At 40.6% G+C, this 27056-nt stretch overlaps 1 protein-coding gene across 9 annotated transcripts in view; it reads right to left on the bottom strand.

The window, feature by feature from the left end:
• The window catches only part of CDC14B (cell division cycle 14B), a 94241-nt gene extending 67196 nt beyond the window's left edge, over positions 1–27045 (bottom strand). For all 9 annotated transcript variants that reach the window (XM_046664135.1, XM_046664137.1, XM_046664133.1 and 6 more), the window contains exon 1: positions 26851–27045. In XM_046664135.1, the coding sequence (XP_046520091.1) occupies positions 26851–27010 (160 nt within the window). In that variant the 5' untranslated portion in view covers positions 27011–27045. The remainder of the gene's footprint in view (positions 1–26850) is intronic.
• Positions 27046–27056: the final 11 nt, after the last annotated feature.

Here is a 27056-nt window from a genome sequence, read left to right as displayed (position 1 = left end):
GCTCCGGGAGAGGCCCGGAGAGAATCCCAGAGGGCGGGGCGACCCCCCAGCTGCCGTTGCCCGCCCAGTGGGACTAGGGATAGCCTGAGAACTCGGAGAGGACTGGGGCTGGGGGGAGTTCCAGAGACCCAGCTCCATAGCCTAGGGGGAGACCCTACAGGCTCACAGCAGCCTTAGGGAAAGCCTCTGCACAGCACCAGTAGAAGGCACCCAGCCAGCAGCCACAAGGCTGGAAGACCCCAGGGCAAAAGCAGCATAGCTAGGTGAACTAACCACAGACTGTAGAAGATGCCAATAGCTCTCCTGCGACCCATAGAGGACAAGTAAGATTTTGTGGGTGCCGACAGCAACGGAGCGACAAATATAAGTGATCCCACCCCTGGCCGCTGGAAAAGCCCATAACACCGTTGCAGACCCCAAGGAGGGAGCACATCTAGGTGGGCTGCAACAGTAGGCACCAGCAGCCTGAAGCCCCCCTGTGACGGCCACCAAGGCAGAGGAGGGAATCCAAAGGACCACTGTGGCTACGAGGAGGGGCCCAGGCCCAGTTAGCAACTGTGGACAGGGTTCCTGGTTGGTGCAGTATAAACAGCTGCTCCCCCACCGCAGCAGCTGAAACAAGTGAAAGGAGCAACTAAACTCTATCTCTACGCGGAGGCACAAATCAACAACATCAAGCAATATGAAAAAATACATTAAATCTCCAGAACAGAAAGAAAGTAACAAATACACAGAAAACAACCCCAAAGAAAATGAAATATATAACCTAAATGATGATGACTTCAAAACAGCCATCATTAAAATACTCAATGAGTTAAGAGAGAATTCTGACCGACAACTCAACGAGTTCAGGAGCTATGTCACAAAAGAGTTTGATACGATAAAGAAGAACCAAACAGAAATATTGGAAATGAAGAACACAATAGAGGAGATTAAGAAAAATCTAGATGCTCTGAACAGTAGGGCCGATAATATGGAGGAAAGAATTAGCAATTTGGAAGATGGCAATATAGAATTGCTGCAGGCAGAGGAGGAGAGAGAAGCAAGACTTAAAAGAAATGAAGAAACTCTCCGAGAATTATCAGACACAATTAGGAGATGCAACGTAAGGATTATAGGTATACCAGAGGGAAAAGAGAAGGAGAAAGGGGCAGAAAGCCTATTCAAAGAAATAATGGCTGAGAACTTCCCAAATCTGGTGAGAGAGATGGATCTTCAGGTGACAGAAGCCAATAGATCTCCAAACTTTATCAATGCAAGAAGACCAACTCCACGGCATATAGTAGTGAAGCTAGCAAAAGTCAACGACAGGGAGAAAATACTAAGGACAGCCAGGCAAAAGAAACTAACCTACAAAGGAACCCCCATCAGGCTATAAGCAGATTTCTCAGCAGAAACTTTACAGGCTAGAAGAGAGTGGAATGATATATTCAAAAATCTGAAGGACAAAAATCTACAGCCGAGAATTCTCTACCCAGCAAAAATATCCTTCAAATACGATGGAGAAATAAAAACGTTCCAAGATAAACAAAAATTAAGGGAGTTCATTGCCACAAAACCCCCCTCTACAGGAAATCCTCAGGAAAACCCTCATTCCTGAAAAATCCAAAAAAGGAAAGGGGCTACAAAACCAAGAGCAGAGGAGATAAGTAGAAGAACAACAACAGAGAGTAGCAGCTCTATATCAGAACAGATTAAACCATGGGACGAGAAACAAAGGAAATTGAAGAAAACCGGAAAACAAGACACAAAATGGTAGTGGTAGGCCCCCACATCTCAATAATCACTCTAAATGTAAATGGATTGAACTCCCCAATCAAAAGACACAGAGTGGCAGGATGGATCAAAGAACAAGATCCAACAATATGCTGCCTCCAGGAAACACACCTCAGCCCCAAAGACAAACACAGACTCAGAGTGAAGGGATGGAGAACAATACTCCAAGCTAATAATGAACAAAAGAAAGCAGGTGTCGCTATACTAATATCAGACAAGGTAGATTTCAAAGCAAAACAGATAAAGAAAGATAAAGAGGGACAGTATATAATGATAAAAGGGACTCTCCACCAAGAAGACATAACACTTATAAATATATACGCACCCAACACAGGAGCACCAAAATTTGTAAAGTAACTCTTAATAGAACTAAAAGAAGACATCAACAACAATACAATAATAGTAGGAGACATCAACACACCATTAACACCAATGGACAGAACATCCAGACAGAAAATCAACAAGGAAATAATAGAATTAAATGAAAAATTAGACCAGATGGACTTAATAGATATATACAGAACACTTCATCCAAAAACAGCAGGTTACACATTCTTCTCAAGTGCACATGGAACATTCTCAAGGATTGACATATTTTGGGAACCAAAGCAAACATCAATAAATACAAGAGAGTTGAAATAGTATCAAGCATCTTTTCTGATCATAATGCTATTAAACTAGAAATCAACTACAAGAAAAAAGCAGAGAAAGGTGCAAAAAGGTGGAGACTAAACAACACGCTTCTCAACAAACAATGGATCATTGAAGAAATTAAAGAAGAAATCAAATTTTATATGGAGACTAATGAAAATGAGAACACGACATACCAAATCATTGGGGATGCAGCAAAAGCAGTCCTAAGAGGGGAATTCATCGCAATACAGGCTCACCTCACTAAACAAGAAAAAGCTCACATAAGCAACCTCAAACGACACCTAACAGAACTAGAAAAAGAAGAACAAACAAAGCCCAGAGTCAGTAGAAGGAGCGAAATAATAAAAATAAGAGCAGAAATAAACGATATTGAAACAAAAAAGACAATACAAAGGATCAATGAAACAAAGAGTTGGTTCTTTGAAAGAATTAACAAAATTGACAAACCCCTAGCCAGACTCACCAAGAAAAGAAGAGAGAAATCGCAAATTAATAAAATTAGGAATGAGAGAGGAGAAATCACAACAGATACCAATGAAATACAAGAGATCATAAGAGAATACTATGAAAAACTATATGCCAACAAATTGAACAACCTGGAAGAAATGGACAAATTCCTAGACTCCTACAATCTCCCCAAACTGAATCAGGAAGAAATGGAGAATCTGAATAGGCCAATCACAAGTAAGGAAATAGAAACGGTAATCAAAAACCTCCCCAAAAATAAGAGTCCAGGACCAGACGGCTTCTCTGGAGAATTCTACCAAACATTCAAAGAAGACTTAATACCTATCCTCCTCAAACTGTTCCAGAAAATTGAGAAAGATGGAGAACTCCCTAACACATTCTATGAAGCCAACATCACTCTGATCCCCAAACCTGACAAGGACAACACAAAGAAAGAGAACTACAGGCCGATATCACTGATGAACATAGATGCAAAAATCCTCAACAAAATTTTGGCAAACCAAATACAGCAATACATCAAAAAGATTATACACCATGATCAAGTGGGATTTATACCAGGGACACAGGGATGGTTCAACATCCGCAAGTCAATCAACGTGATACACTACATCAACAAAATGAAAAACAAAAACCACATGATCATCTCAATAGATGCAGAGAAAGCATTCGACAAGATCCAACACCCATTTATGATAAAAACCCTCAGTAAAATGGGTATAGAAGGAAAGTACCTCAACATAATAAAGGCCATATATGATAGACCCACAGCCAACATCATACTCAATGGACAAAAACTGAAAGCCATCCCTCTGAGGACAGGAACAAGACAAGGGTGCCCACTTTCACCACTCCTATTCAACATAGTACTGGAGGTGCTGGCCAGAGCAATTCGGAAGGAAAAAGAAATAAAAGGAATCCAAATAGGTAACGAAGAAGTAAAACTCTCGCTGTTTGCAGATGACATGATCTTATATATAGAAAACCCCAAAGAATCCATAGAAAAACTATTAGAAATAATCAACAACTACAGCAAAGTAGCAGGGTATAAAATTAACGTGCATAAATCAGTAGCATTTCTATACACTAACAATGAACTAACAGAAAAAGAACTCAAGAACTCAATCCCATTCACAATCGCAACGAAAAGAATAAAATACCTTGGGATAAACTTAACCAAGGAAGTGAAGGATCTATACAATGAAAACTACAAGACTTTCTTGAAAGAAATTGACGTTGACATAAAGAGATGGAAAGACATTCCTTGCACGTGGATTGGAAGAATAAACATAGTTAAAATGTCCATACTACCTAAAGCAATATACAGATTCAATGCTATCCCAATCAGAATCCCAAGAACATTCTTCACAGAAATTGAACAAACAATCCTAAAATTCATATGGGGCAACAAAAGACTGCGAATTGCTAAAGCAATCCTGAGCAAGAAAAACAAAGCCGGCGGAATCACAATCCCCGATTTCAAAACATACTACAAAGCTACAGTGATCAAAACAGCATGGTACTGGTACAACAACAGGTCCACAGATCAATGGAACAGAATTGAAAGCCCAGAGATAAAGCCACACATCTATGGACAGCTAATCTTCGACAAAGGAGCAGAGGGCCTACAATGGAGAAAAGAAAGGTTCTTCAACAAATGGTGCTGGGAAAACTGGACAGCCACATGCAAAAGATTGAAAATTGACCATTCTTTTTCACCACACACCAAAATAAGCTCAAAATAGATCAAAGACCTAAAGATTCGGCCTGAGACAATAAGTCTTTTGGAAGAGAATATAGGCAGTACACTCTTTGACATCAGTTTCAAAAGAATCTTTTCGGACACTGTAACTCCTCAGTTGAGGGAAACAATAGAAAGAATAAACAAATGGGACTTCATCAGACTAAAGAGCTTCTTCAAGGCAAGGGAAAACAGGATTGAAACAAAAAAACAGCTCACTAATTGGGAAAAAATATTTACAAGCCACTTATCTGACAAAGGGTTAATCTCCATAATATACAAAGAACTCACACTGATTAGCAACAAAAAAACAAACAACCCGATCAAAAAGTGGGCAGAGGACATGAACAGACATTTCTCAAAAGAAGATATAAATATGGCCAATAGACACGTGAAAAGATGTTCATCATTGCTAATCATCAGGGAAATGCAAATCAAAACTACACTAAGATATCACCTTACACCCGTTAGATTGGCAAAAACATCCAAAACCAAGAGTGACAAATGTTGGAGAGGATGTGGAGAAAAAGGAACCCTCATACACTGTTGGTGGGAATGCAAACTGGTACAGCCACTATGGAAAACAGTATGGAGATTTCTCAAAAAGTTAAAAATAGAAATACCCTATGACCCAGCCATCCCATTACTGGGTATCTATCCTAAGAACCTGATATCAGAAATCTCAAGAGTCTGTTGCACCCCTATGTTCATTGCAGCATTATTTACAATAGCCAAGACGTGGAACCAGCCTACATGCCCAGAAACTGATGATTGGATAAAGAAGATGTGGTATATATACACAATGGAATACTACTCAGCCATTAAAAAAAGACAAAATTGGCCCATTCACAACAACGTGGATGGACCTCGAGGGTATTATGTTAAGCGAAATAAGCCATTCAGAGAAAGATGAACTCTATATGACTCCACTCATAGGTGGAAGTTAGTATATTGATAAGGAGATCTGATTGGTGGTTACCAGGGAAAAGGGGGGGTGGGGGGAGGGCACAGAGGGGGAAGTCGTGTACCCACAACATGACTAACAAAAATGTACAACTGAAATCTCACAAGGTTGTAATCTATCATAACATTAATAAAAAAAAAAATAATAACACAATAATAGTAGGGGACCTCAACACCACTCGCATCAATGGACAGATCATCCAGGCAGAGAATCAACAAGGTAACAGTGGAATTAAACGAAAAGGTAAAACTATTAAAGAGTGTTCCTGGCACCCGATAGACGCGTATACAATAGAACAGAAGTTCTGAAATAGACCCAGACACACACAGGAACATAATACATGATAAAGATGATAAATCAAACCAGATGTCGAGTCAATAAATGCTATTAGGTAGCCATATGAAAAAATAAAATTGGCTCCATGAGCTCAGAGCAGAATAAATTTCACATGGAGAAAATACTTCAACATAAGAAAATGAAAACATACAGTCATGCACCACATAACGACGTTTCAGTCAACAATGGGCTGTGCATACAAGGGTGGTCCCATAAGATTACAATGGAGCTGAAAACTTCCTATAGCCTAGTGATGTCATAGCGATTGTAAAGTCATAGTGCAATGCACTATCCATGTGTTTGTGGTGATGCTGCTGCAAGCAAACCTGCTGGTCACATAAAAGTTTAGCGAACAATTATGTACAGTATGTAATACTTGACAGTGACAATAAATGATTATGTTGTTGGTTTATGTTTTTACTATACTATACTTTTTGTCATTATTTTAGGGTATACTCGTTCTACTTATAAAAATAGTTTACTGTAAAACAGTATGCCATTACCTCAGCAGCAGCCTCACACGTCTTATATTTACAGTCTTCTGATTGCATCATTTTCTCTTGTGCTTGATTTAATCTCATGTTTTGTTCATCATGAGCCCTAAGTGTACAAAATCCACTGCTAATGTTTCTAATAAGAGGCCACGTCGAGTGACTGACCTGGAACAAAAGTAGAAGCGATTAAGGACTACAAAGACGGAAAATCAGTGACAGTTACTGCTTGCTAGTCAAGCATGTCCCATTCCACCATAGCTATGATCATGACGTACAAGAACAAAGTGATGGCAGCTGTTCAAGAATCTACTTCACTGAAGGCAGTGAGATTAACAAACATTTGAGAAGGGCCTATCAGACACGGAGAAACTTCTAATGACCTACATTGAAGCCCAGACACAGAAATATATTCCTCTTAGCACTGTGAAAATCATAGCCAAAGCAAAAAGTTGTTTGCAATATTGAAAGAAAACGCTGGACCCGACTACAATGCTAAATTTACTGCTAGCTCTGACTAGGATCATTATTCAGGGGCCGAGCCAGTAGCGTAGTGATTAAGTTTGCCTGCTTTGCTTTGGCTGCCCGAGGTTCATGGGTTCGGATCCCAGGCACAGATTCTACTCAGTGCTCATCAGGCCATGCTGTGGCAGCATCCCACATAAAAAATAGAGGAAGACTGGCATAGATGCTAGCTCAGGGACAATCCTCCTCAAGCAAAGAGAGGAAGATTGGAACAGATGTTAGCTCAGGGACAGTCTTCCTCACACAGAAAAAAAGAATCGTTACTCACTACATAACATGAAAGTGAGTGATGAGTCTGTGAATGCTGATGTGAAGGCAGTTGAATAATTTTTGGAGACTCTAGATAGCTGATTGTGGAAGAAAACTACTTGCCAGAGCAAATATTCAATATGGATCACACCTCCCTATTCTGCAAACAGATGCCTGAAAGGACTTTCATCCATAAGTAGGCCACGTCAATGCCAGGTTTTCAAAGCTTTTAAGGACAGGATAACAGTCTTGCTTGGGAGGCAATGCTGAAGGCAACAAATTGGAACCTTTTGTGATCTGGCACAGTGGGAACCCCAGGGCCTTCAAGCATATCAGTAAGCACACACTGCCAGTGTAATTAAAGGAACAGTAAGAAGTCACTGATGACCCAACGTCTCTTCCAAGATGTCCTACTGAATTGCCATGCCAGCAAAATGGAGAAGTACTGTCGGGAGAATAACATACCTTTCAAGATTTTGCTTATTGTTGATAATGCTCCAGGACATCTTTTTATTGGTGATCTTCATCCCAATATTTGGAGGGTGTTTCTCCCTCCAAATACCATCTCTTTGATCCACCCAATGGATCAAGGAGTTACAGCAGCTTTTAAGGCTACTACCTGAAGAGGACCTTTGCTCAGGCTATAGTTGCAACTGAGGAAGACAGTGATGCAATTCTGGAAGGATTACAACATCTATGACTGCATCAAGAACCTTGTTTAGGCTTGGGGTGATTTCTCCAAGGAGTGTATGAATGGCATCTGGAAGGAGACACTCAGAGGGGCATCTGTGACGTTAAAGGATGTGCCAAGCATGAGGAGGTTGCAAAAACCAGTAAGGCTGTGGTAGAGATGGCAAACAGCTTTAACCTGGGCGTGGATGAGGATGACACTGAGGAGCTCCCAGAGGTGCTTCCCGAGGAGCTGACTAATGAGGAATTACCGGAACAGGAATGCATAGCTGAAGAAGAGGCAAGAGAAAAGGAAACTGCAGAAGAAAAAGAACCCCCAAGAAAACTCACAGTTAAACTGGGTTTAGCAGAAGCTTTTGCAAACCTCAACAAGCCCCTTAAAAAGTTTAAAAACATGGATCCCAACGCCAAAAGGTTTTCATTAATAGAGAGGAATGTTCATGGTGCAGTATCTGCTTACAAGCAAATCTATGATGAAAAAAGAAAGAAATCAAGCAAACCACATGGCCATATTTCTGAAAAGAGTGACACTCCTCAAGAAGAGCCTCAGGCAGGTCCTTCAGGAGGTACTTCAGAAGGCGGCACTGGTATCACAGGAAATGACAGCTCCATGTGTGTTACTGTCCATGAAGACCATCCAGTGGGACAAGATGTAGAGGCAGAAGACAGTGATATCGATGATCCTAACCCTGGGTAGACTTAGGCTAATGTGTATGTTTGTGTCTTAGTTTTTAACAAAAAAGTTTAAAACGTAAAAAAAAAAAATCTTAATAGAAAAAAACCTTACGGAATAAGGATATAAAGAAAAAATATTTTTGGGGCTGGCCCAGTGGTGCAGCGGTTAAGTTCCCGCGTTCTGCTTCAGCGGCCTGGGGTTCACCTGTTCAGATCCCAGGTGCGGACATGGCACCGCTTGTCAAGCCATGCTGTGGTAGGCGTCCCATGTATAAGGTAGAGGAAGATGGGCACAGATGTTAGCTCAGGGCCAGTCTTCCTCAGCAAAAAGAGGAAGATTGGCAGCAGTTAGCTCAGGGCTAATCTTCCTCAAAAAAAAAAAAAGTATATATTTCACAGCATGTTCACAGCAGCATTATTCATAACAGCCTAAAAGTGGAAACAACCCAAATGTCCGTCAACTGATGAACGGATAAAATGTGATATCGTCATACAGTGTACTATTATTCAGCCATAAGAAAGAATAAAGTACTGTCACATGCTACAACATGGATGAACCTAACAAACATTATGCTAAGTGAAAGAAACCAGGCATAAAAGATAACTAATAGTATAATCTTATTTAAATGAAATATCCACAATAGGAACTCTATAGTGACAGAAAGCAGCTTAGTGGTTGCCTAGGGCTGGGATGGAGGGGAAGGTAAAAGGAATAGGGAGTAAGTGCTGTTAGGTACAAGGTTTCTTTTTGGGATAATGAAAATGTTTAAAATTAGATCATGGTGATAACTGCACAACTCTGTAAATATATTACTTGCCCCCCAAAAATACTACTTTTAAAATATTTAAAATTTACATATTTAATATTTAAATATCATATAAAATATACTATTACAAAAAATAAACCATTGAAACATTTTAAATTGGTGGATTGTATGGTATGTGAATTATACCTCAATAGGGCTATTATTTTAAAAAGAGTAAAAAAAAGTAGAGATACAGATATTTTTAAAAGGCCAAAATTGAGCTTTTTATGCAGATTAAAACTACAACGTATGAAATGAAAAATACGAAATTAATGACAGATAAAATAAGAAAAGATTAATGAACTTGAAGGCAGAGCAGTGAACCTATCCACATGAAACAGAGCCAGAGGAAAAAACCCGAAAAATGAAAAGCGCATCAGTGAGCACTAGGACAAGTGAAAATGGCCTAATAAACAGGTAATTATATATTAAGAAAGGAGAGCAGACAGAACAAATATTTAAAGAAATAATAGCCGAAAACTTTCTGAATCAACAAACTGTAAATCCACAGATCCAAGAAATTCAATGAATCCTAGGCACAAGAAATATGAAGAAAACTACACCATAATCAAATTGCTCAAAACCAGTGATAAAGAGAAAATCTTAAAAGCAGCCAGAGGAAAAAGTACATATTACATACACAGAAGCAAAGATAAGGATATCAGATTTCTTTTTTTTTTTTTTTTCTTTGAGGAAGATTAGCCCTGAGCTAACATCTACTGTCAATCCTCCTCTTTTTGCTGAGGAAGACTGGCCCTGAGCTAACATCTGTGCCCATCTTCCTCTACTTTATATGTGGGAGACCTGCCACAGCATGGCTTGCCAAGTGGTGTATAGGTCCACAGCCAGGATCCGAACTGGCGAACCCCGGGCCGCCCAAGCAGAATGTGCAAACTTAACTGCTGCACCACGGGCCGGGCCCCAGGATATCAGATTTCTTGTTGTAACCAATGCAAGTGATAAGACAGTAGAGCAACATCTTTAAAGTACTGAAAGAAAAAAGAAAAATGCCAACCTTGAATTTTATACTAAGCAAAAATCATTAAACAACAGCATAATGAAGACATTTTTAGACATTCAAAGGATGAAAGAATCACTAGCAGACCTGCACTATAAGAAATGCAAAAAAAAAGGAAAAGCATCCTTCAGGCAGAAGGAAAATCATACCAGCTGGAAATCTGGATCTACACAAAGGAATGAAGGGCACTAGAAATGGTAACTACGTGGGTAAATATATAACATTTTTAAAAACTTAAATCTCTTTAAAAGATGATTGTTTTAACAAAAGTAAACAATGTATTGTGTGATTTATAATACCTATACAAGTAAAATGCATGAGAAGAACAGCATAAAGGCCAGGACAGGAGAAATGGAAGAAAACGCATGAGAACTCCTTACTAACTTTGTTGAGTCCAACTGTAACTTAAAATCCAGAAGCCCTAAGAGAAAAAATTACCAGGTTCACCTAGAAACTTGGCACGACAAACACACATCACCACCACAACTAAAGCAAATGACAAATAGAAAACATATTTGTAAATCATCACAGATAATAATTTCCCTAATATTTGAAGAACCTAATGAATATAAATTGGAAACAGCCAATACAGCCCAAGAGAAAAATGGACAAAGGATATTTATAGCCAGTTTTCAGAAATTCAATCTGTGCTCATAAGAGAAATACAAACGAAAACTACACTGAGACTTTTAATTTTCCACCTGTCAGACTGGCAAAAATCCAAAAGTTTGGTAACCCACTCTGTTGATGAAGTTACAAACAAGTCCTCTCATGCACTGCTGGTAGAACTATAAATGGGTATAACTTTTATCAAAATTACAAATATATAACCTCTAACTCAGCAATTCACTTTGGGAAAGTCATCCCCTACACACATCTATACATATGAAATGACATATGTAACAGGCCGTTCAACACAGCATTATTTTTTATAGTTAAAGACTGAAAACAATCCAAATGACTATCAACAAGAGCTAGATTAAAGATCTTATGGGCTGGGGGCCAGCCCTGTGGCCAGGTGATTAAATTCGTGCTCTCCGCTTCGCCAGCCCAGGGTTTGGTCAGTTTGGATCCTGGGCGTGGACATGGCACCGCTCATCAGGCCATGCTGAGGTGGCATCCCACATGCCAGCCACAACTAGTAGGACCCACAACTAAAATATACAACTATGCACTGGGGGGACTCGGGGAGAAAAAGCAGGGAAAAAAAAATCTTATGGGCATTACAAAATGAAATTCTATATAGCTATAAAAAAGAATGAGGAAGTCTCTATGAAATAAAATTGAAAGACTTCCAAGATATATCATATTCCATCAATTCTAAGATGTATGTTTTCAATTTGAATATCTCTGAAATTACGTCATTATCTTAAAATGTCACTTACAGTTATAATTGGCATATTTCCTTTCTTTGAACTACTTAAAATAATACATTCTATTGTATTTTAGAATCAATGAAATATGATATCAGTCGAGAATGGCAAGGTACAGAGGAAGCATGTGTAGAATATGCTGTCTTTCAGTTCAACAAGAATCAGTTAAATGCAATGTAGTGTCCTGGACCGTATCCTGGAACAGAAAAAAGAATCAGTTAAATGCAATGTAGTGTCCTGGACCGTATCCTGGAACAGAAAAAAGAATCAGTTAAATGCAATGTAGTGTCCTGGACCGTATCCTGGAACAGAAAAAAGATATTTATGAAAAACGTGGGGAAGTCCAAATAAAGTCTAGAGGTTACTTAACAGTTCACATCAATGTTGCCTTCTTCGTTTTGACAAATGTACTAGGGTGATCTAAGACAACATAAGGGGAATGGGAGCTCTCATATTATCTTTGTAACTTTTCTGTAAATCTCACATTATTTCAAAATAAAAGTTTGCTAAAATAATTTTTTTAAAACTCTATATATTATGCAAATACATTCTTAAAAAGTCGAGACAAATGTATGAAACTAAAACCTCCGGGGGATACAGGGTGGGGAGAACCAGATAGATATGGGCAGGGAGAGGCCGGCGGGAGACTGCTCACTGTACACTTGTCTCAGAACCAAGAGAATATATTTACCTACCCAAAATATCAATTAAAAATTATAAAAAGGCACTTTATGAGGGGACAAAGGGAATAAAGAAGGGTCATTCTAAATGGAGCTTATACTTAGGACTAGGAGAGCATGACAAGAATCCAAGGTGTGGCTGGGGAAAGTCGACAACCTTTAAAATTCTCGACCCAATTTTATGCAAATGAAGTCATGGACATTTTCCTCAGTAGAAGAAATACATTATAATAAATTTGTACAATATGCATCCACTAAGAGATATATATTTATTCACACATTTATGACAATAAATGATTCCACTATAATATATGAAGTAGAAAAAGTAATTATAATAGTATTTATAGTGTTTATCTTGCTGTAAAAACATCGCTCTCTACAGAGATATCTATGTATATAAATACGCACTGAATAACCTAAAAGGCTAAATGTGGTAGTTGTTACCGCAAACACGTCTGGCTCCCTGCCTAACAGCCACATTCCTGCCCCTCTCTGGTTGGCTGGGAGGAACCACGTGATTAATTCTGGCCAATGAGCTATGAGTGGAAATGAGCATTTAATCGTCGATTGAAGACCCTCCACAGCACTTTTTCCTCTGGCACAGGGACCAGTAATATTAACGACGATTGCTGCTCATCAGCCTCGGCCTCCAAGCAATTACAATAAGCAGAACCCCCTGCTGACCCACAGCGGATGTGGAACAGAAACAAGAATCACATCTTTGTTTTAAGGTGCTGAGATTGGGGAGTGCGGGCCTTGTTATTACAGTTTAACCAAGTCTAAACTAACTACAGTGGTAGAGAAAACATCCTTGCTAGTAGGATCACTGATCATTTTTGTCTTTTCTTTCTGTGTTGTTCTTTTTAAAAATAATGAGCACCTCTATCTTAGAAACTTTATTTGGGAGTGGAGGAAGAGCCACAGGTGTTAGCATGGGGCTTGGCAGGGAGTGGAAATAGCGAGCCCAGAGGCTATCATCATCACAACCCAATCTACAGCAGCTTGAAAGCATCGTCCATTAGGATCCTCCAGCTTCCTCTGTTCCAATTCTGTGCACACTGGGCAAGGTAAGAGCAGGGAAACGCAAGGTACAAAACAGTGGGAATGATGTGCTGTGATTTGCATAAGAGGATACAAACATGTACATCTGTAAACACACATACATACATATATGTATGTATAGATATGGAAATAGAAATAGAAAAGCTCTGGTAAGACATGGAAGAGGTTCGTTATGTCAGTTGATTCTGAGGAAGCAAAACAGGTAGCTAGGTAACAGGGGAAAGTGAGAATCTTACTTTGTGCTGGCTACTCTTTTGTATCTTTTAAATTTGAACCATATGCATGTATTATCTATTCAAACAATACATAAAATGAAAAACGTAAAAAAAAACAACTCTAGGTGAAGGAGTATACTGATTGGTTAGTGGGCCATATTTCAAAAACATACAAAGCCTAAGAAAGGGGCTTGCATGGACCAATGATGACTGTGTCATGAACCCAGAAACATGAACGCACTGAGACAGGAACGGGCCTAACGAGACGGGTCGTCTGCAAGGCCCTGGCCCCTCAAGATAAGGCCCCTAACCAGTCGGCAGGCTACGAGAATCACATCGAGACCACTAAGATCCACATTCCACAGCCTCAGGGTTTTCCCAGGCTCACGCAAGGCCCTAGCACCCAGGAGCTGTCTGAAGGTGACCCTAGCCCAATTTCCATAGTAAGAATCACACCCAGGGGTGGAGAGCTAGCGTGCTAATAATCTTTCAGCCCGGGTGGCAAGTGGATGGTCGGCGCAGGCGCGAGGAAAGCCCCGCCTCCACATGTCCTGACCGGCCCTCCTCCCCAGCCTCTGCCTAATAAAAGCGCAGCAATCCTGCTCCCTAATGAGCCGGTCACCTGCCCGTTTCCTTCCCCACCAGCTCCCTTGTGCCTCCCCTGTGCATAAGCTAATAGACTTTTACTTTTCCACCCTCGTTTGTTGTCTCTCTTGATTTCTATCCTGGGGGACAACAAGAACCCAGTGCGGTGGCAATAGCATGCCAAGAACGCGGAACATGATTAAAGGGCAGAAAACATCCACAGCACTTCTTTTTCAAATAAGTTCTAAAACCTGTCCACTGATATTCAAGAAAATGAAGAAAAGTTATTTCTAATGCTTCCTAAGTCAGGGTTTTTATTATTGAATCTTCATCCCATGTAAAAGCTTCCACACTGTTAAATTCCACCTCTTACAAGATTAGCAATATAACTTATATTTTTTCCCTCCACTAAGAACAATAGACTGAATTATTGTTTCCAAAGAAAAATGAAAAGGGACTGTGCAAGACTTAATAGTCTGGAGAAAGCATCCAAAAACTTAGGAAAACAGCACTTAGACCACATATGGTAAAGTGTGATTTCCCCACTTTTTTATGTAACACTTTGCACACACATATGATACACAGATGATAAACTCTTGAGCATTTAAATCAGTAGATTGACTTACCCCCGAAACATTTCCAAGAATACCTAGCACTTGTTATCTGGCCTCATTAGAAATAAATAAATGACATATGGTGGTTGACTTCACACACATGCAACAAACTCCACGTAGCTGGGGATAAGGAGGTCCTGGAAACAGGACCGGCGTGGAATCCACAGCCTCCTTGGAGATCCAGGCCTGGCACTTCACATTCACTGAAGTCAGGATTCTCTCTGGCCATAATTCCTCTAGATGTTAATCACAATTATCAGTCAAACTTCCAAGTTACAGTGATGTTTACAAAGCTTTTTATAAAAACCAAAATAAACTCAAAATGGATCAAAGACCTAAAAGGAGACCTGAAACCATAAGGCTTCTAGAAGAAAATGTAGGCAGTACACTCTTTGACATCAGTATCAGGGTCTTTTCAGGCACCTTGTCTTCTCAGACAAGGGAAACAAGACAAAGAATAAACAAATGGGACTTCATCAGACTAAAGAGCTTCTTCAAGGCAAATGAAAACAGAATTGAAAGAAAAAAACAACCCACTAACTGGGAAAAAATATTTGCAAGTCATACATCCGACAAAGGGTTAATCTCCATGATATATAAAGAACTCACACAACTCAACAACAAAAAATCAAACAACCTGATCAAAAAATGGGCAGGAGATATGAACAGACATTTCTCCGAAGAAGATATACGGATGGCCAATAGGCACATGAAAAGACGTTCATCATCGCTGTGCATCAGGGAAATGCAAATCAAAACTACACTAAGATATCAACTTACACCCATTAGAATGACAAAATAACTAAAACAAATAGTAACAAATGTTGGAGAGGTTGTGGAGAAAAAGGAACCGTCATACACTGCTGGTGGGAATGCAAACTGGTGCAGCCACTATGGAAAACAGTATGGAGATTTCTCAAACAATTAAAAATAGAAATACCATATGACCCAGCTGCCCCACTACTGGGTATTTAGCCAAAGAACTTGAAATCAGCAATTCAAAGAGACTTATGCACCCCTATGTTCACTGCAGCATTATTCACAACAGCCAAGACATGGAAGCAACCCAAGTGCCCATGGACTGATAACTGGATAAAGGAGATGTGGTATATATATACAGTGGAATACTACTCAGCCAGAAATAAAGACAAAACTGTCCTATTGGCAATAACATGGATGGACTTTGAGGGTATTATGTTAAGTGAGATAAGCCAGATAGAAAAAGATAAACACCATAAGATTTTACACACATGTGGAAGATAAACAAATACATGGACAAAGAGATCAGACTAGTGGTTACCAGAAAGGGGGCATAAGAGGTAAAGGGACAAATAACAATGTATAACTGAAATTTCACAATGTTATAAATTATTATGACCTCAATAATTTAAAATAAATAGTAATAGAAAAATGGCTTTTGTGGCATAAAACAACAAAACAGTAATCCTGTTCATAAATATCTATCTTAGAATATTTGTTTTCTGAAATCATTTTAAAATACAGTCCTTAATCCAAAGCTTTGTTTTAAAAAAGAAAGTCCAAGTTTATTGTTTATCCTTCAGAATATCCCACATTTTAACTTTGGAAATTCCCAAAAGTGTCACATTAAGGAAAAAATTCCTTTAGCACTGTGCCTAGAAATGGTTGTAGTCTGAATCCACAAATTTAACCCCCAAAATTTATTTAATCAAAATAATCTGAATAGTTCCTAATAGACAAAGGATGCTTTAAGGTTTATCTTCTTTTTCTTGCCCTCCTGAGTAAGAGAGATTTCATTAAACCAAGTAGTTTTCCATTTTGTAGCAAAGTTGCTATTTAATTCAGGTTAAGTGCCATCTCTCCATGCTTGCTACTGGTGGGATGTAAGAGCATGTGGGGCAGGCCTGGGGGCACGAAGAGGCTCTTTCCCCTGTGCTCAGATGGAGTCCATCCCCAGTCCCAGCAATCACCCCAGCTGCCACGACAGTCAGGGGAAGGGTGCTGCCAAGAGGAAGGAGAAAGCAGAGACTCCTGTCTTACTGTGATCAAGAACAGTTCCTGCTGGTTCTGGACGGAAAAATGAGAGACTCTTTTAAAACAGAGCTCAAGCCTCCTTTCCAAGAATCCCATTCATTCAGAGGCATCCATCTTTGAGTGTCCATGACAGTCACAGAAAAGCCCCTCTATGTGACAGATAGAGACAGAGATATATAGACAGATCTCGATCACCCAGTTCTGTGTGCTAGTGTGGCTTCCCAGGGATCAGAGGTCAGTCTGGAATCTCTGTTGCAGCTCTTGTGGCAGCCATTGCAAGGATGAGACCATAAAATGCACTCAGATCCTGAGTGAATTTGTGCTTCAAGCCCTTTCAGTCACAATAGCTTAAAATTAGAACACATTAATAGTGAAATTAAAATCTCAACCTCAGTTGTGTTTGCTAGCTAAATTCTAAGCTTTTTTGACAGTTCATTGTCAAAAAGGAAAGAAAGGCATGTTAAGATGCTTCAGTTTCAGGTATTAAGTGCTTCCAACAAGCCATCTAATGACAGTATTACAATGAAAAATTCCAAGAACAGATTGAGAACAGCTCCCAAAAATATAAAACAATAATGTTAATTCTGTTATATATTCATGTCAAAGCAATGCTTTCTCAGCACCTAAAAAAGAATGAAAACCAGAATTTTCAGTTCAAGTCACACAAACCAAATCCAGTTCTTAAAATATTTGAGATGAATATTATTCATCTTTAATGCCTGCAATTTAAGAAGCAATACTCAGCTTAAAAGGTGCTCTGTAATTACTTCTTACCAATAAATAACATTCTTAAAAATAAACATGCTATCTCATTTTAAATTATACTCTCTGGGATACTTTAAGATTCACATTAGAGATACAGAATTAATTGGAATGTAGAACTTTCACTTTGGCTCTGTTTTAGTAGAGATACGATTTTCAGGATATTATTATTAACTATATGCATGCATATATATATATATATATATATATACACACACACACATGATTAGTTTATACCAAAAATCTTTCCCCCTTGTTTCTTTTAAAGGTTAAAACACACAGACACACACACGAGAAAGATACCATAAGACAGATCATTTTCACCACATGTTGGAAGAAAATAATTAACTTTGTGTAGGAATTATTGAGTGACGTTTCCATCACAAAATTCTCTCAGCCTGACAGTTTAAACGAAGGGAGCAAAGTACACGATGACTACTTCCTTCATTACCTGTCTTCACTGAGGTGATGACTTAAGAGTCTATTCCTTCTCATTCTTTCAGGACAAGGAAGGAGCACGTTGTTATAAATTTTCACATCCCCTCCTCCCTTCCTCAATAATACTTGGCCCAATCCCTTGCTCAAAGTAGCTGCTCAATAAATATTTGTTGAATGGATACACTAATTAATTCCATAGCACAATTCATACAAATACAAATGAGTGTAAATTAGCAAAATGCAGAGAATGATTCAGCTGAGATGGTCCTAAAATAGAGGGCTTTGCAAACTTCCGAATCTGTAACGCTATTATAGCATTATGGATTGAGTATAAAAAGATCAGTGTCATAAACTGGAGAGCAGTGCCAAGAAAGTAATTTTACTTTCAAATTAGAACTTGAAAGAACAACAAATATCACTGACATCAGGAACAAGATGTTTCTCTTGTGAGAAGTACACTGCCGACCAAACTTTAATGGTATAAAAGTGAACTACCTGAGAAATGAAGTCAATATGTATATTACATAATTAGAATGAATTTACTCAGCTTTTCAGGCGCAAAGACAATGGGAGCAAATCTTTGAAGTGACTGGGAATAAAGTAGTCTAAGAGAACTGCTCCTCTAGAATATAAATGATACTAAGAATTAAAGGAGCTGAATAAAAGACCAAGAGAATAAAGTAAGAAATCTTTTTAAAGTTTGGGAAGATATAGGGGCCCGCCCCATGGCGGACTAGTTAAGTTCACGCTCTGCTTCGGTGGCCCAGGGTTTCACTGGTTCGGATCCCAGCCTCGGACATGGCACCACTCATCAGGCCATGCTGAGGTGGGTCCCACATGCCACAATTAGAAGGACCCACAACTAAAATATACAACTATGTACTGGGGGGCTTTGGGGAGAAAAAGGAAAAATAAAATCTTTTTTTAAAAAATGGGGAAGATATATAGATATATAGCTGTTCAGATTTGTTCTTTTGATAACTGACCCTATTTGAGGAACTTTAAAAAAAAATAGCTTTTATAGTTATAACAACTCATTATAAGTATCCTTTCAGGAAAAGTCTACAAAAGTGAGATTTGATTAAAACGGCAAAAGTTTAATATTACCAAAAATATGCACCATCCAAAACATAGCATTCATAATTAACCCAATAAAATATCACAGAAACTAGTTTCAGCATTACCTATACACAGAAACCAACAAAACTTTTCATATAAAGACAAATTTCAACTTAAGTCGTAAACATACGAAAGACACTCTATAGTTAAAGAAAATGGAATCTGCTACCTACAACTAAATTTCAGACAAGCAAACAGGAAGGGCTGGGACCAAGAATCACAGCTAACAGGTTAAATCTACAGTTTTAAAATCATCAGAAAGAACCGCAAAGGAGAGTCAATGATCTGAATACCTTTGTTGGAGCAGTATCCATGAAAAGCTATAGAAAAAAAAAGAGAGAGAGAAGGGCGTAAAACTTTCATACAAACTAGTGAATCCAGATGAGACGTACACATTCCAGTTAAATATCCTTGTATTTAGGAAGTTAAAATCAATTTCATTTTGGAAAACGTTTTCTAAGGTAATCTCTGCCTATATGGTAGTCACCACTTCTAGAAATTAAGCGACTAACCTGGGAAGCTAAAAGTCAAGTATGGCAAGGAAACACTCTTTGAAGATGGGTCGGTCAGCTCCTGCGGACCCAGCTTCCCTGCCTCTGAAGCGCGCTCTCCACTTCCTGCCCACGCCAGCCCTCCACCGACTTACCTCGCTCAGTAAGGCCCTGTGCTGGGCGGGCAATGGCTCTGAAATGTTCAGACAAACCCATCTTCTCATACGTGTCATTTCAACAACAGGTAATTGTAAAGTAATTTTTATGTGAAGGATCTTAATTAAAGAACTTAATAAGATTAAAAATACTCTGTGGCTAGAATGGGAAGGAAAACAAAATAGTGGCTACTAAAAGTATTTGTTTTGCAGTGTAATAAAAAATAGATCTAAAGATAGAACTTGTTATTTATGTTCGATTCCCGCCCCTTCCAAGTAAAGTGGGTCTCTGTGCTGCACATTAAGTATGGAAAAGCCCTTTGAAAAGCATTTGTTTTACCCAGAAAAAAAAAAAAAATGCCCTGTCTGCCAAGAATATGCACCACCAGTATAAAATCTTTCGGAACTGTGAAATACTCTTTTAAAACAAATGCACTAGGGCACAATCATGCTTTAAATTAACCACTGAAAAATTTATATTCTATCGTTCAAGAACTTAATACACATGTTTTATTCTCTACAACCTTCCACACCTACACCTCAGGCCTCCCGTGAGGCCTCTGCATCTTTACAAAGAATCCCCCCACCGCCATAAGCTTTGCTGCAATTTAATATCAGGCAATATACAAACTCTTCAGTATAATAAACATATATAACAATAGCTCAAAAATGAAGGAACAGCTTTGGTTTATTCTTCCTCTTATAAGGTATCTTTAAGAGAAACTGTAACGTCTCTCCTAAAGCAGAAAAGATTATCAACATGACGCAAACCTCCTCCTCCGCTCTGACAAATACCGAGCCAGCCTCACGGGGAGCGTTTCTGCCCTGAAGACCACTCTCAGAAGCAGAGAGAGGAACACGCTGCATTTTCACTGCTGCTGATTCACTGAACCTTTGGTGCAAGTGCACATACGAGGGAAACGTTGGCTTCTGAGCTGGAGGCCCTTCCCTCCGCGAGGACTGCTCCCTCTGCCCTCTGCCTTGCCCACGGTGGGCATGCCTGTGATTCTGCGGACCCTTCAGGGAGCCCTGGCTGTCAACAGGGCACCAGGCCAGGCGCTTCACAAGCATCCTCTTCATTTCATCCTCCCAACAACTCTGTGGACTTTTCATCTTTAAACATTTGAGAAAAGAGAGGCTCCAAACGGTTATTCATGATCTGGCTGTGTTTAGTCCCACCGTGGGCAGACACTAGTTTTCCCACTGTCCTCATGCCTAAACACTAGAATGAGCTCTTCAAAAGCTCACCAAGTGTTTCTTACCCAAAGATTTCCAACATGATACAGTTCCTCTCTATGCTGATCCTCCCTCAGACAATCCAATTCATTTTCTCCATTATCACAGAAAACAGAAACTCCATGAGAGCAGGGCCTATCTCCAGCAGTGATTTATTTTTAGCACTTGAGGAAAAAAAGACCTGGCAGAGTAGGTATTCATTACACACTTTATTACAACTTTTTCAAATGAATGAAATATCTGGAAAATTTGGACTGTGGTGACAGCCAGTTCGGAAAACTGTATGAGCTCTGGAGGACCTGAACTGGGTACTTAGTTTGCTCATTTCTCCAGATTCACTAGGTAATTATTCATCTCTCTCAACTCAACTTTACAGACTACTTATCAAGCCTGGACTACGCCATGGTCTACCAGCCAAGGTCGCACAGGACTCAGTGGCGGATATTCAGTAAGTCCTTTATGTATACCCCTGTGAAGCAGCTTCAGCTGTCAGAAAGAATGAAAGTCAGGAGGTCATGGCTCTGCCAATAAGAAACTGCATCAATTTGACCAAAAGTACTTATCTCTGGTCTTGGCTTCTTCAGAGGGAAAACTGGATGGTTGTTATACTTCTAGATGATCTCTGGAAATTCTTTCAAAAAAACGGAACCCCTGTCCTGTCAATTCAGAGATCCACAGAGACAATCCCAGAAATTTCCAAGAAATTTCACTGGTAGGCATCAGTGCCTGCCTTCCTTCCATCCTAAAAATCCACAATGTGGTTTCACCCAGGTCTTCCTCGCATCCACAGGAATTGGGGAAATTCATTCCCCATCAAAGGCACGGAGGGGCCAGCTCCGTGGCCGAGTGATTAAGTTCGCGCGCTCCGCTGCGGCAGCCCAGGGTTCAGATCCTGGACCTGCAACTAAGATATACAACTATGTACGGGGGCGGTTGGGAAATAAAGCAGAAAAAAAAAAAAAAAGATTGGCAACAGTTGTTAGCCCAGGTGCCAGTGCTTAAAAAAAAAAAAAAGGCACGGAGAAGTTACAGTTTGCACTGACCGAACTCCTGGCATCAGTACCATTAGTACCATTTCTAGTACTAATAACTAATAACTGGGAATAACCCAGTTATTCCACTTTCCCCTCATCTAGCCCAACCACTCATGTCCACTGAACCAGTAACATTTAAACTGTGTTAAGGTTTTGTCTGTGTGTAGGGCCAGAACGTCTAAGGAATTCGACTTAAAGCAGATAACTAACATGACACCATCAGAAGTAAAGATGTCGAAGAATTGGGGCTGGCCCCGTGGCCGAGTGGTTAAGGTCGCGTGCCCTGCTGCAGGCGGCCCAGTGTTTCGTTGGTTCAAATCCTGGGCGCGGACATGACACTGCTCATCAAACCACACTGAGGCAGTGTCCCACATGCCACAACTAGAAGGACCCACAATGAAGAATATACAACTATGTACCAGGGGGTTTTGGGGAGAAAAAGGAAAAAAATAAGATATTTAAAAAAAAAAAAAGATGTCGAAGAATTAAGTAGGCACATAAATCAGGAAAATAAATTCACAAAAGTACAGAAATAAGTCATAAGCAACAAAAAAAAGGAACACTACATACTTTGATGAATCTCAATCTACTACATGAAACTCTTGAAAAATGATTTCCTCCTTGAATCAGTGCCCCACGTAACAGCATTCCTTTTCTATCAAAAAAAATACATATTTCTATCACTGCAAACAATGAATATACATGACTAATTTACACAGTAAGCATTCAATAAATACTTCTTGAATTAATGAATAAATTTTCCCTGTCTAATGATGTCTACTATGAATTTTTTAAATCCTAAAAGGAAGTGAGTGGGAGCAGCGCTGTACCTGTTTAATTTTATTTGATGAGTATCCAATACATCATTAATCATTGCTTTTAAATGACAAGCCTGACCTCCACTAGAGAATCTCCAATAAAATTACTGTTATAATAAAAGCACTCTTTGAAAAGTAGAATATCATGGCAGACACTGAAAAAAATTTTTTTTAATTTAGACAAACCACCAAGAATCTTCTTTAGTCAGTAGTTATTACCAATTTTCTTGATTAGTCAGAAATTTAAAAAGTAAAACAAAGTTCTGTACCAACTGTTAAATCCTATAAATTATCAAGCAGAGATTACGTAGTAGTGTTATAGTCCTTAAAATTTTTTTCCTATATTAAGAAAGAAGAAAGGATAATGTGCACTATCACATAAGGAGGGCCCTATTTAAGGGACAGGAACAAAGAGATCAAAAAGATTCAGACTTCTGGTTGCAAAAAGGTTCATAGGAAAATCAAAAATCTGACTATGTCCAACATTTTTTCCTTTGGTATTTATCTAGTTCCAAATCCAACTAAAAACCCTCCTCACTCCTCTTCTTCCCCCAGCTTCCTGGACTGCTAACAACTCATTCTGATCATATCTTTCCTCAGTATCTCTTTAGTATTAACATACACAGTTTACACTGCATTTATGACCTTTCTTTCACAGGTGCACTGGAACTGCACCAGGAATACAGCCCAGGCAAAAATCCATGACGTTGCACATGGCAAGAACTAAGTGAATGGTCAATGAGAGGCTGATGGGGTTCGGTGGGAATAAAACCCTCATCAGTCCACTCCTAGCAAGAGTAAATGCCCAGTGCAGGGAGTTGGCTGGCCAGACCCTAAACAATAGCGACCACATAACAAAGGGCTACAGGAACAAAGACAGGCATTAAGCATCCTATATTAAATGCACACACATGAAATACCCTGGGATCTATGGGAATTCAACTTACAGATAAAATAGATTGCAATAAAAATGTGAAGGGGCTAAATTTTTTAACATACTTAAGAGTACAGTGGGCAGAAGTGATAATGTGCATTAATTTTACAAAACAACCCCCTGGGAAATAATCGTCACAATCCTAAGTGTTGGTGAGGATACAGAATGATTGGTACATGCTGGTGGGAGTGCTGGTGGTGCATCTACTTTGGAATAAAGTCTGGCAGTTCCTCAAAAGTTCAGACGTGCAGTTCCCATACAGCCCCATGATTCCACTCCTAGGTATATACACAAAGGAACTGAAAACATATGTCCACACAAAAACTTGTCCATGAATGATCATAAGAGCATTATTCATAATCACCAAAAAAAGTCCACTGATGAATGGATAAACCTATATATACTCTGGCCTGGCCTCTTCACTTCTAGTTTACAGATACAGTCACACATACAGATAGACACATACACAGACGCGACTGCAGCCGTTTGCAGTAGGGACAGGAAAACCCAAATAACCATTTATTTATTACCATTAAATCAATCACAATTCAGCCACACAATGCAATACCATGCAGCCATTAAAAAGAGGACTGCTCTTGCTGGTACGGGGACAATCTGTAGAAACCTGAACATGCAGAGAAAACTGAAGGGAAAGAAAATATTACCGGGGAGGGAGACTATACCCATATATCTCCTTTGTTAAAGTTCGACTTTAAAAAGGTACATGCATTGCTTTTCAAGTTAAGAAAATAATGACTGAGGGAAAGACAAGGTGGGAAGAATTGGACCAGGTTGCCATTTGCTGAGGATGAAGCCTCAGCCCTCCCTACAAGGCCAACAAAACGCCAGGCGCACCCTGCATCCAAAGTTACTTAATTCGTCTTGTGTATCACGTGGAAACAGACTGATTTAGTCTCATTTTTCCAGGAAGCCAAGTCTGTCACTCAGGGACACGAGAAATGCCAGGGAAAGCTGACCCCCTTACTCCCACATCAGAGTGATCTTATATTGAGGCTGGATCGCTCCATTACCTGGGGTTATAAATAACAGCATTTTGATTTTATATAATGCACTAACTCTTTCCTCAATATTCTGCTTGGTGATATTTTCTGAAGTTAACTCATTGTTCACTGCCTCACTGAAAGCCAGCCACATCGCATTTTTTTAATCCATAAAGGAGATGGAAGAATTACTCCAATGACTTTGCTGCCAAAAACCTCCTTTTGATTGGAGACAACCTAAATATTCATCAATAGGGAGCTGTCTAAACAAGTCATAAAACATACATACATTTAAATCCACATACACTTTTCTTTGGTTTTATACTTTAAAACTTTATCTACCTTGGCCTAAGCAGTAGTAATTAAAATCAAATGAAGCAGTTTTGTATATACTAATACAGAACAATCGTTCTGCTAAGAAATACTGTGAAGAAAAAATGTGCAAAACATTTTGTATGTGTGGCGCTTGGGTATAGTATATATACGTGTATGCACGCAGATTCTATTTCTGAAAGGATTCACAAGAAACCAGGACATAAGTTGCCTCTGGGGAAGGACCCCCGGCGGCTGAGACCAACTTTTCACTATATACTCCTGCGTACCTCGAGAATTAAGAGTTGTGTGCCATGAGTGCCTTACTTGCCCTAAAATTAAATGCTATTAAATAAAGTTCCTTTGAAGAGTTATAAGTAACAAAAGGCATTAAGGAATGTGTGTCCTCCACCCCGGTCCTCCTCAGCGGGGCCATCTCCGGGGGCGGCGATGGGACCTCGTCTCAGCCTCAGGAAGCCGGCTTCATCTCCTACAGCGCCACGCGTGTGCCGCTGACCTGCGCAGGTGGCAGCCTGGGACAGGTACTTAAGGCAACCCCTTTCTCCTCCCTCCTCCTTCCCCAAGGGCCATCCACCGAACGCTGAGAGACCCTCCGCTCTACTCTCCGCTTTGTTTTAAATGGACCTTAGTTTCCAACTATCCATCAACCTAGAAAATAATTTCTAGTAAATTTCTGTTTGTCTCACCCCTTTCTAAATTAACGTTCTGACCACTCCAGTTCACCCGGTTTATCAAAGGCTCAGAGCGGGAAAGAGATTATAAAAACCCCACACCGAGGTTTACACGTTCGGCGCCACAAAAACAGACTGCAAATTCCCCCAAAAGTGTGGACAGTTATGCTGTTTACAAAGCGTTTCCACATACATCGTCACATTTAATGCGTTCACACGCTTCAGTGTCGATCCTGGCAAACCCAACAGCTGCCAAATTGGATTTACTAGTCTTCAAGAATGGTAGAATCAGCACTAATAATAAAACGGCTATCAAAGGGCTTCTTTTCTACCTGCTCTGGCTAGCTGCGATTTCTCAAAGGCGACCAGCCTGGGCATTCAGCACGCTGACCGGTTCAGCAGCCACCAGCGTGACACACTCCTGGCAGCCCTGGACGGGAACGACCCCGCGGGCGGCCCCGGTGCTCACGTGCGCGCTCAGGGGCGAGCGCGCCGGCGGGACTCACGGCCTGGGCGCGGGGAGGTCTGGCAAGCGCCCAGCGGCCGGGCAGCTCCGCGGGCAGCGCGCGCGCGCGGCGAGCCCTCCGGGCGCTCCCGAGGCCGACTCCCGCGAGGACCCACCGAGCTGGCAGGCCGGGGGCGGGATCAGCCCGAACTTAGAGAAAGCCCAGGCGCCGAGCTGACGCCCGCGCTTCCGAAAGGTGACCCTCGGCCCGTCTCGCCGGGGTAGGAGCGTGCAAACCGGATAAAGTTACAGCTCGCAACAAACACAGCGCGGAACTCGGGGCAGAGGGGCGCTCCCGGGGAGCCGGGCTCCCCAGGGGGTGTGGCCGGCGGGGCTTTTGTGGAGGTGGGGTGGAGGCGGTCGGCCCGGCGGGCGCGCTAGGACCCGGCGCAGGGTGCCGCGCGCTCGCCCGCCGGCTCACCGGTGATGTCCAGGTACAGGTCGTCCCGCTGGTCCAGGCGGTGCAGCTCCTGCGACGTGGAGCTGCGGCTCTTCTTCACCCCCGGCGAGGACGCGGAGCAGCGCCGCGAGCAGGGGGGCGCGGCGGCCCAGCTCGGCCGCCGCTCGCTCTTCCGCTTCATGGAGGTGGCCGCGGCCCGTCAGGGGGCCACGACCATGGCCCCGCGC

The sequence above is a fragment of the Equus quagga genome, chromosome 6 (genome assembly GCF_021613505.1).
Source record: "Equus quagga isolate Etosha38 chromosome 6, UCLA_HA_Equagga_1.0, whole genome shotgun sequence".
Classification (NCBI taxonomy): domain Eukaryota; kingdom Metazoa; phylum Chordata; class Mammalia; order Perissodactyla; family Equidae; genus Equus; species Equus quagga.
The sequence above is the reverse complement of the archived record's forward strand: the minus strand, read 5'-3'. Positions and strand labels throughout refer to the sequence as shown.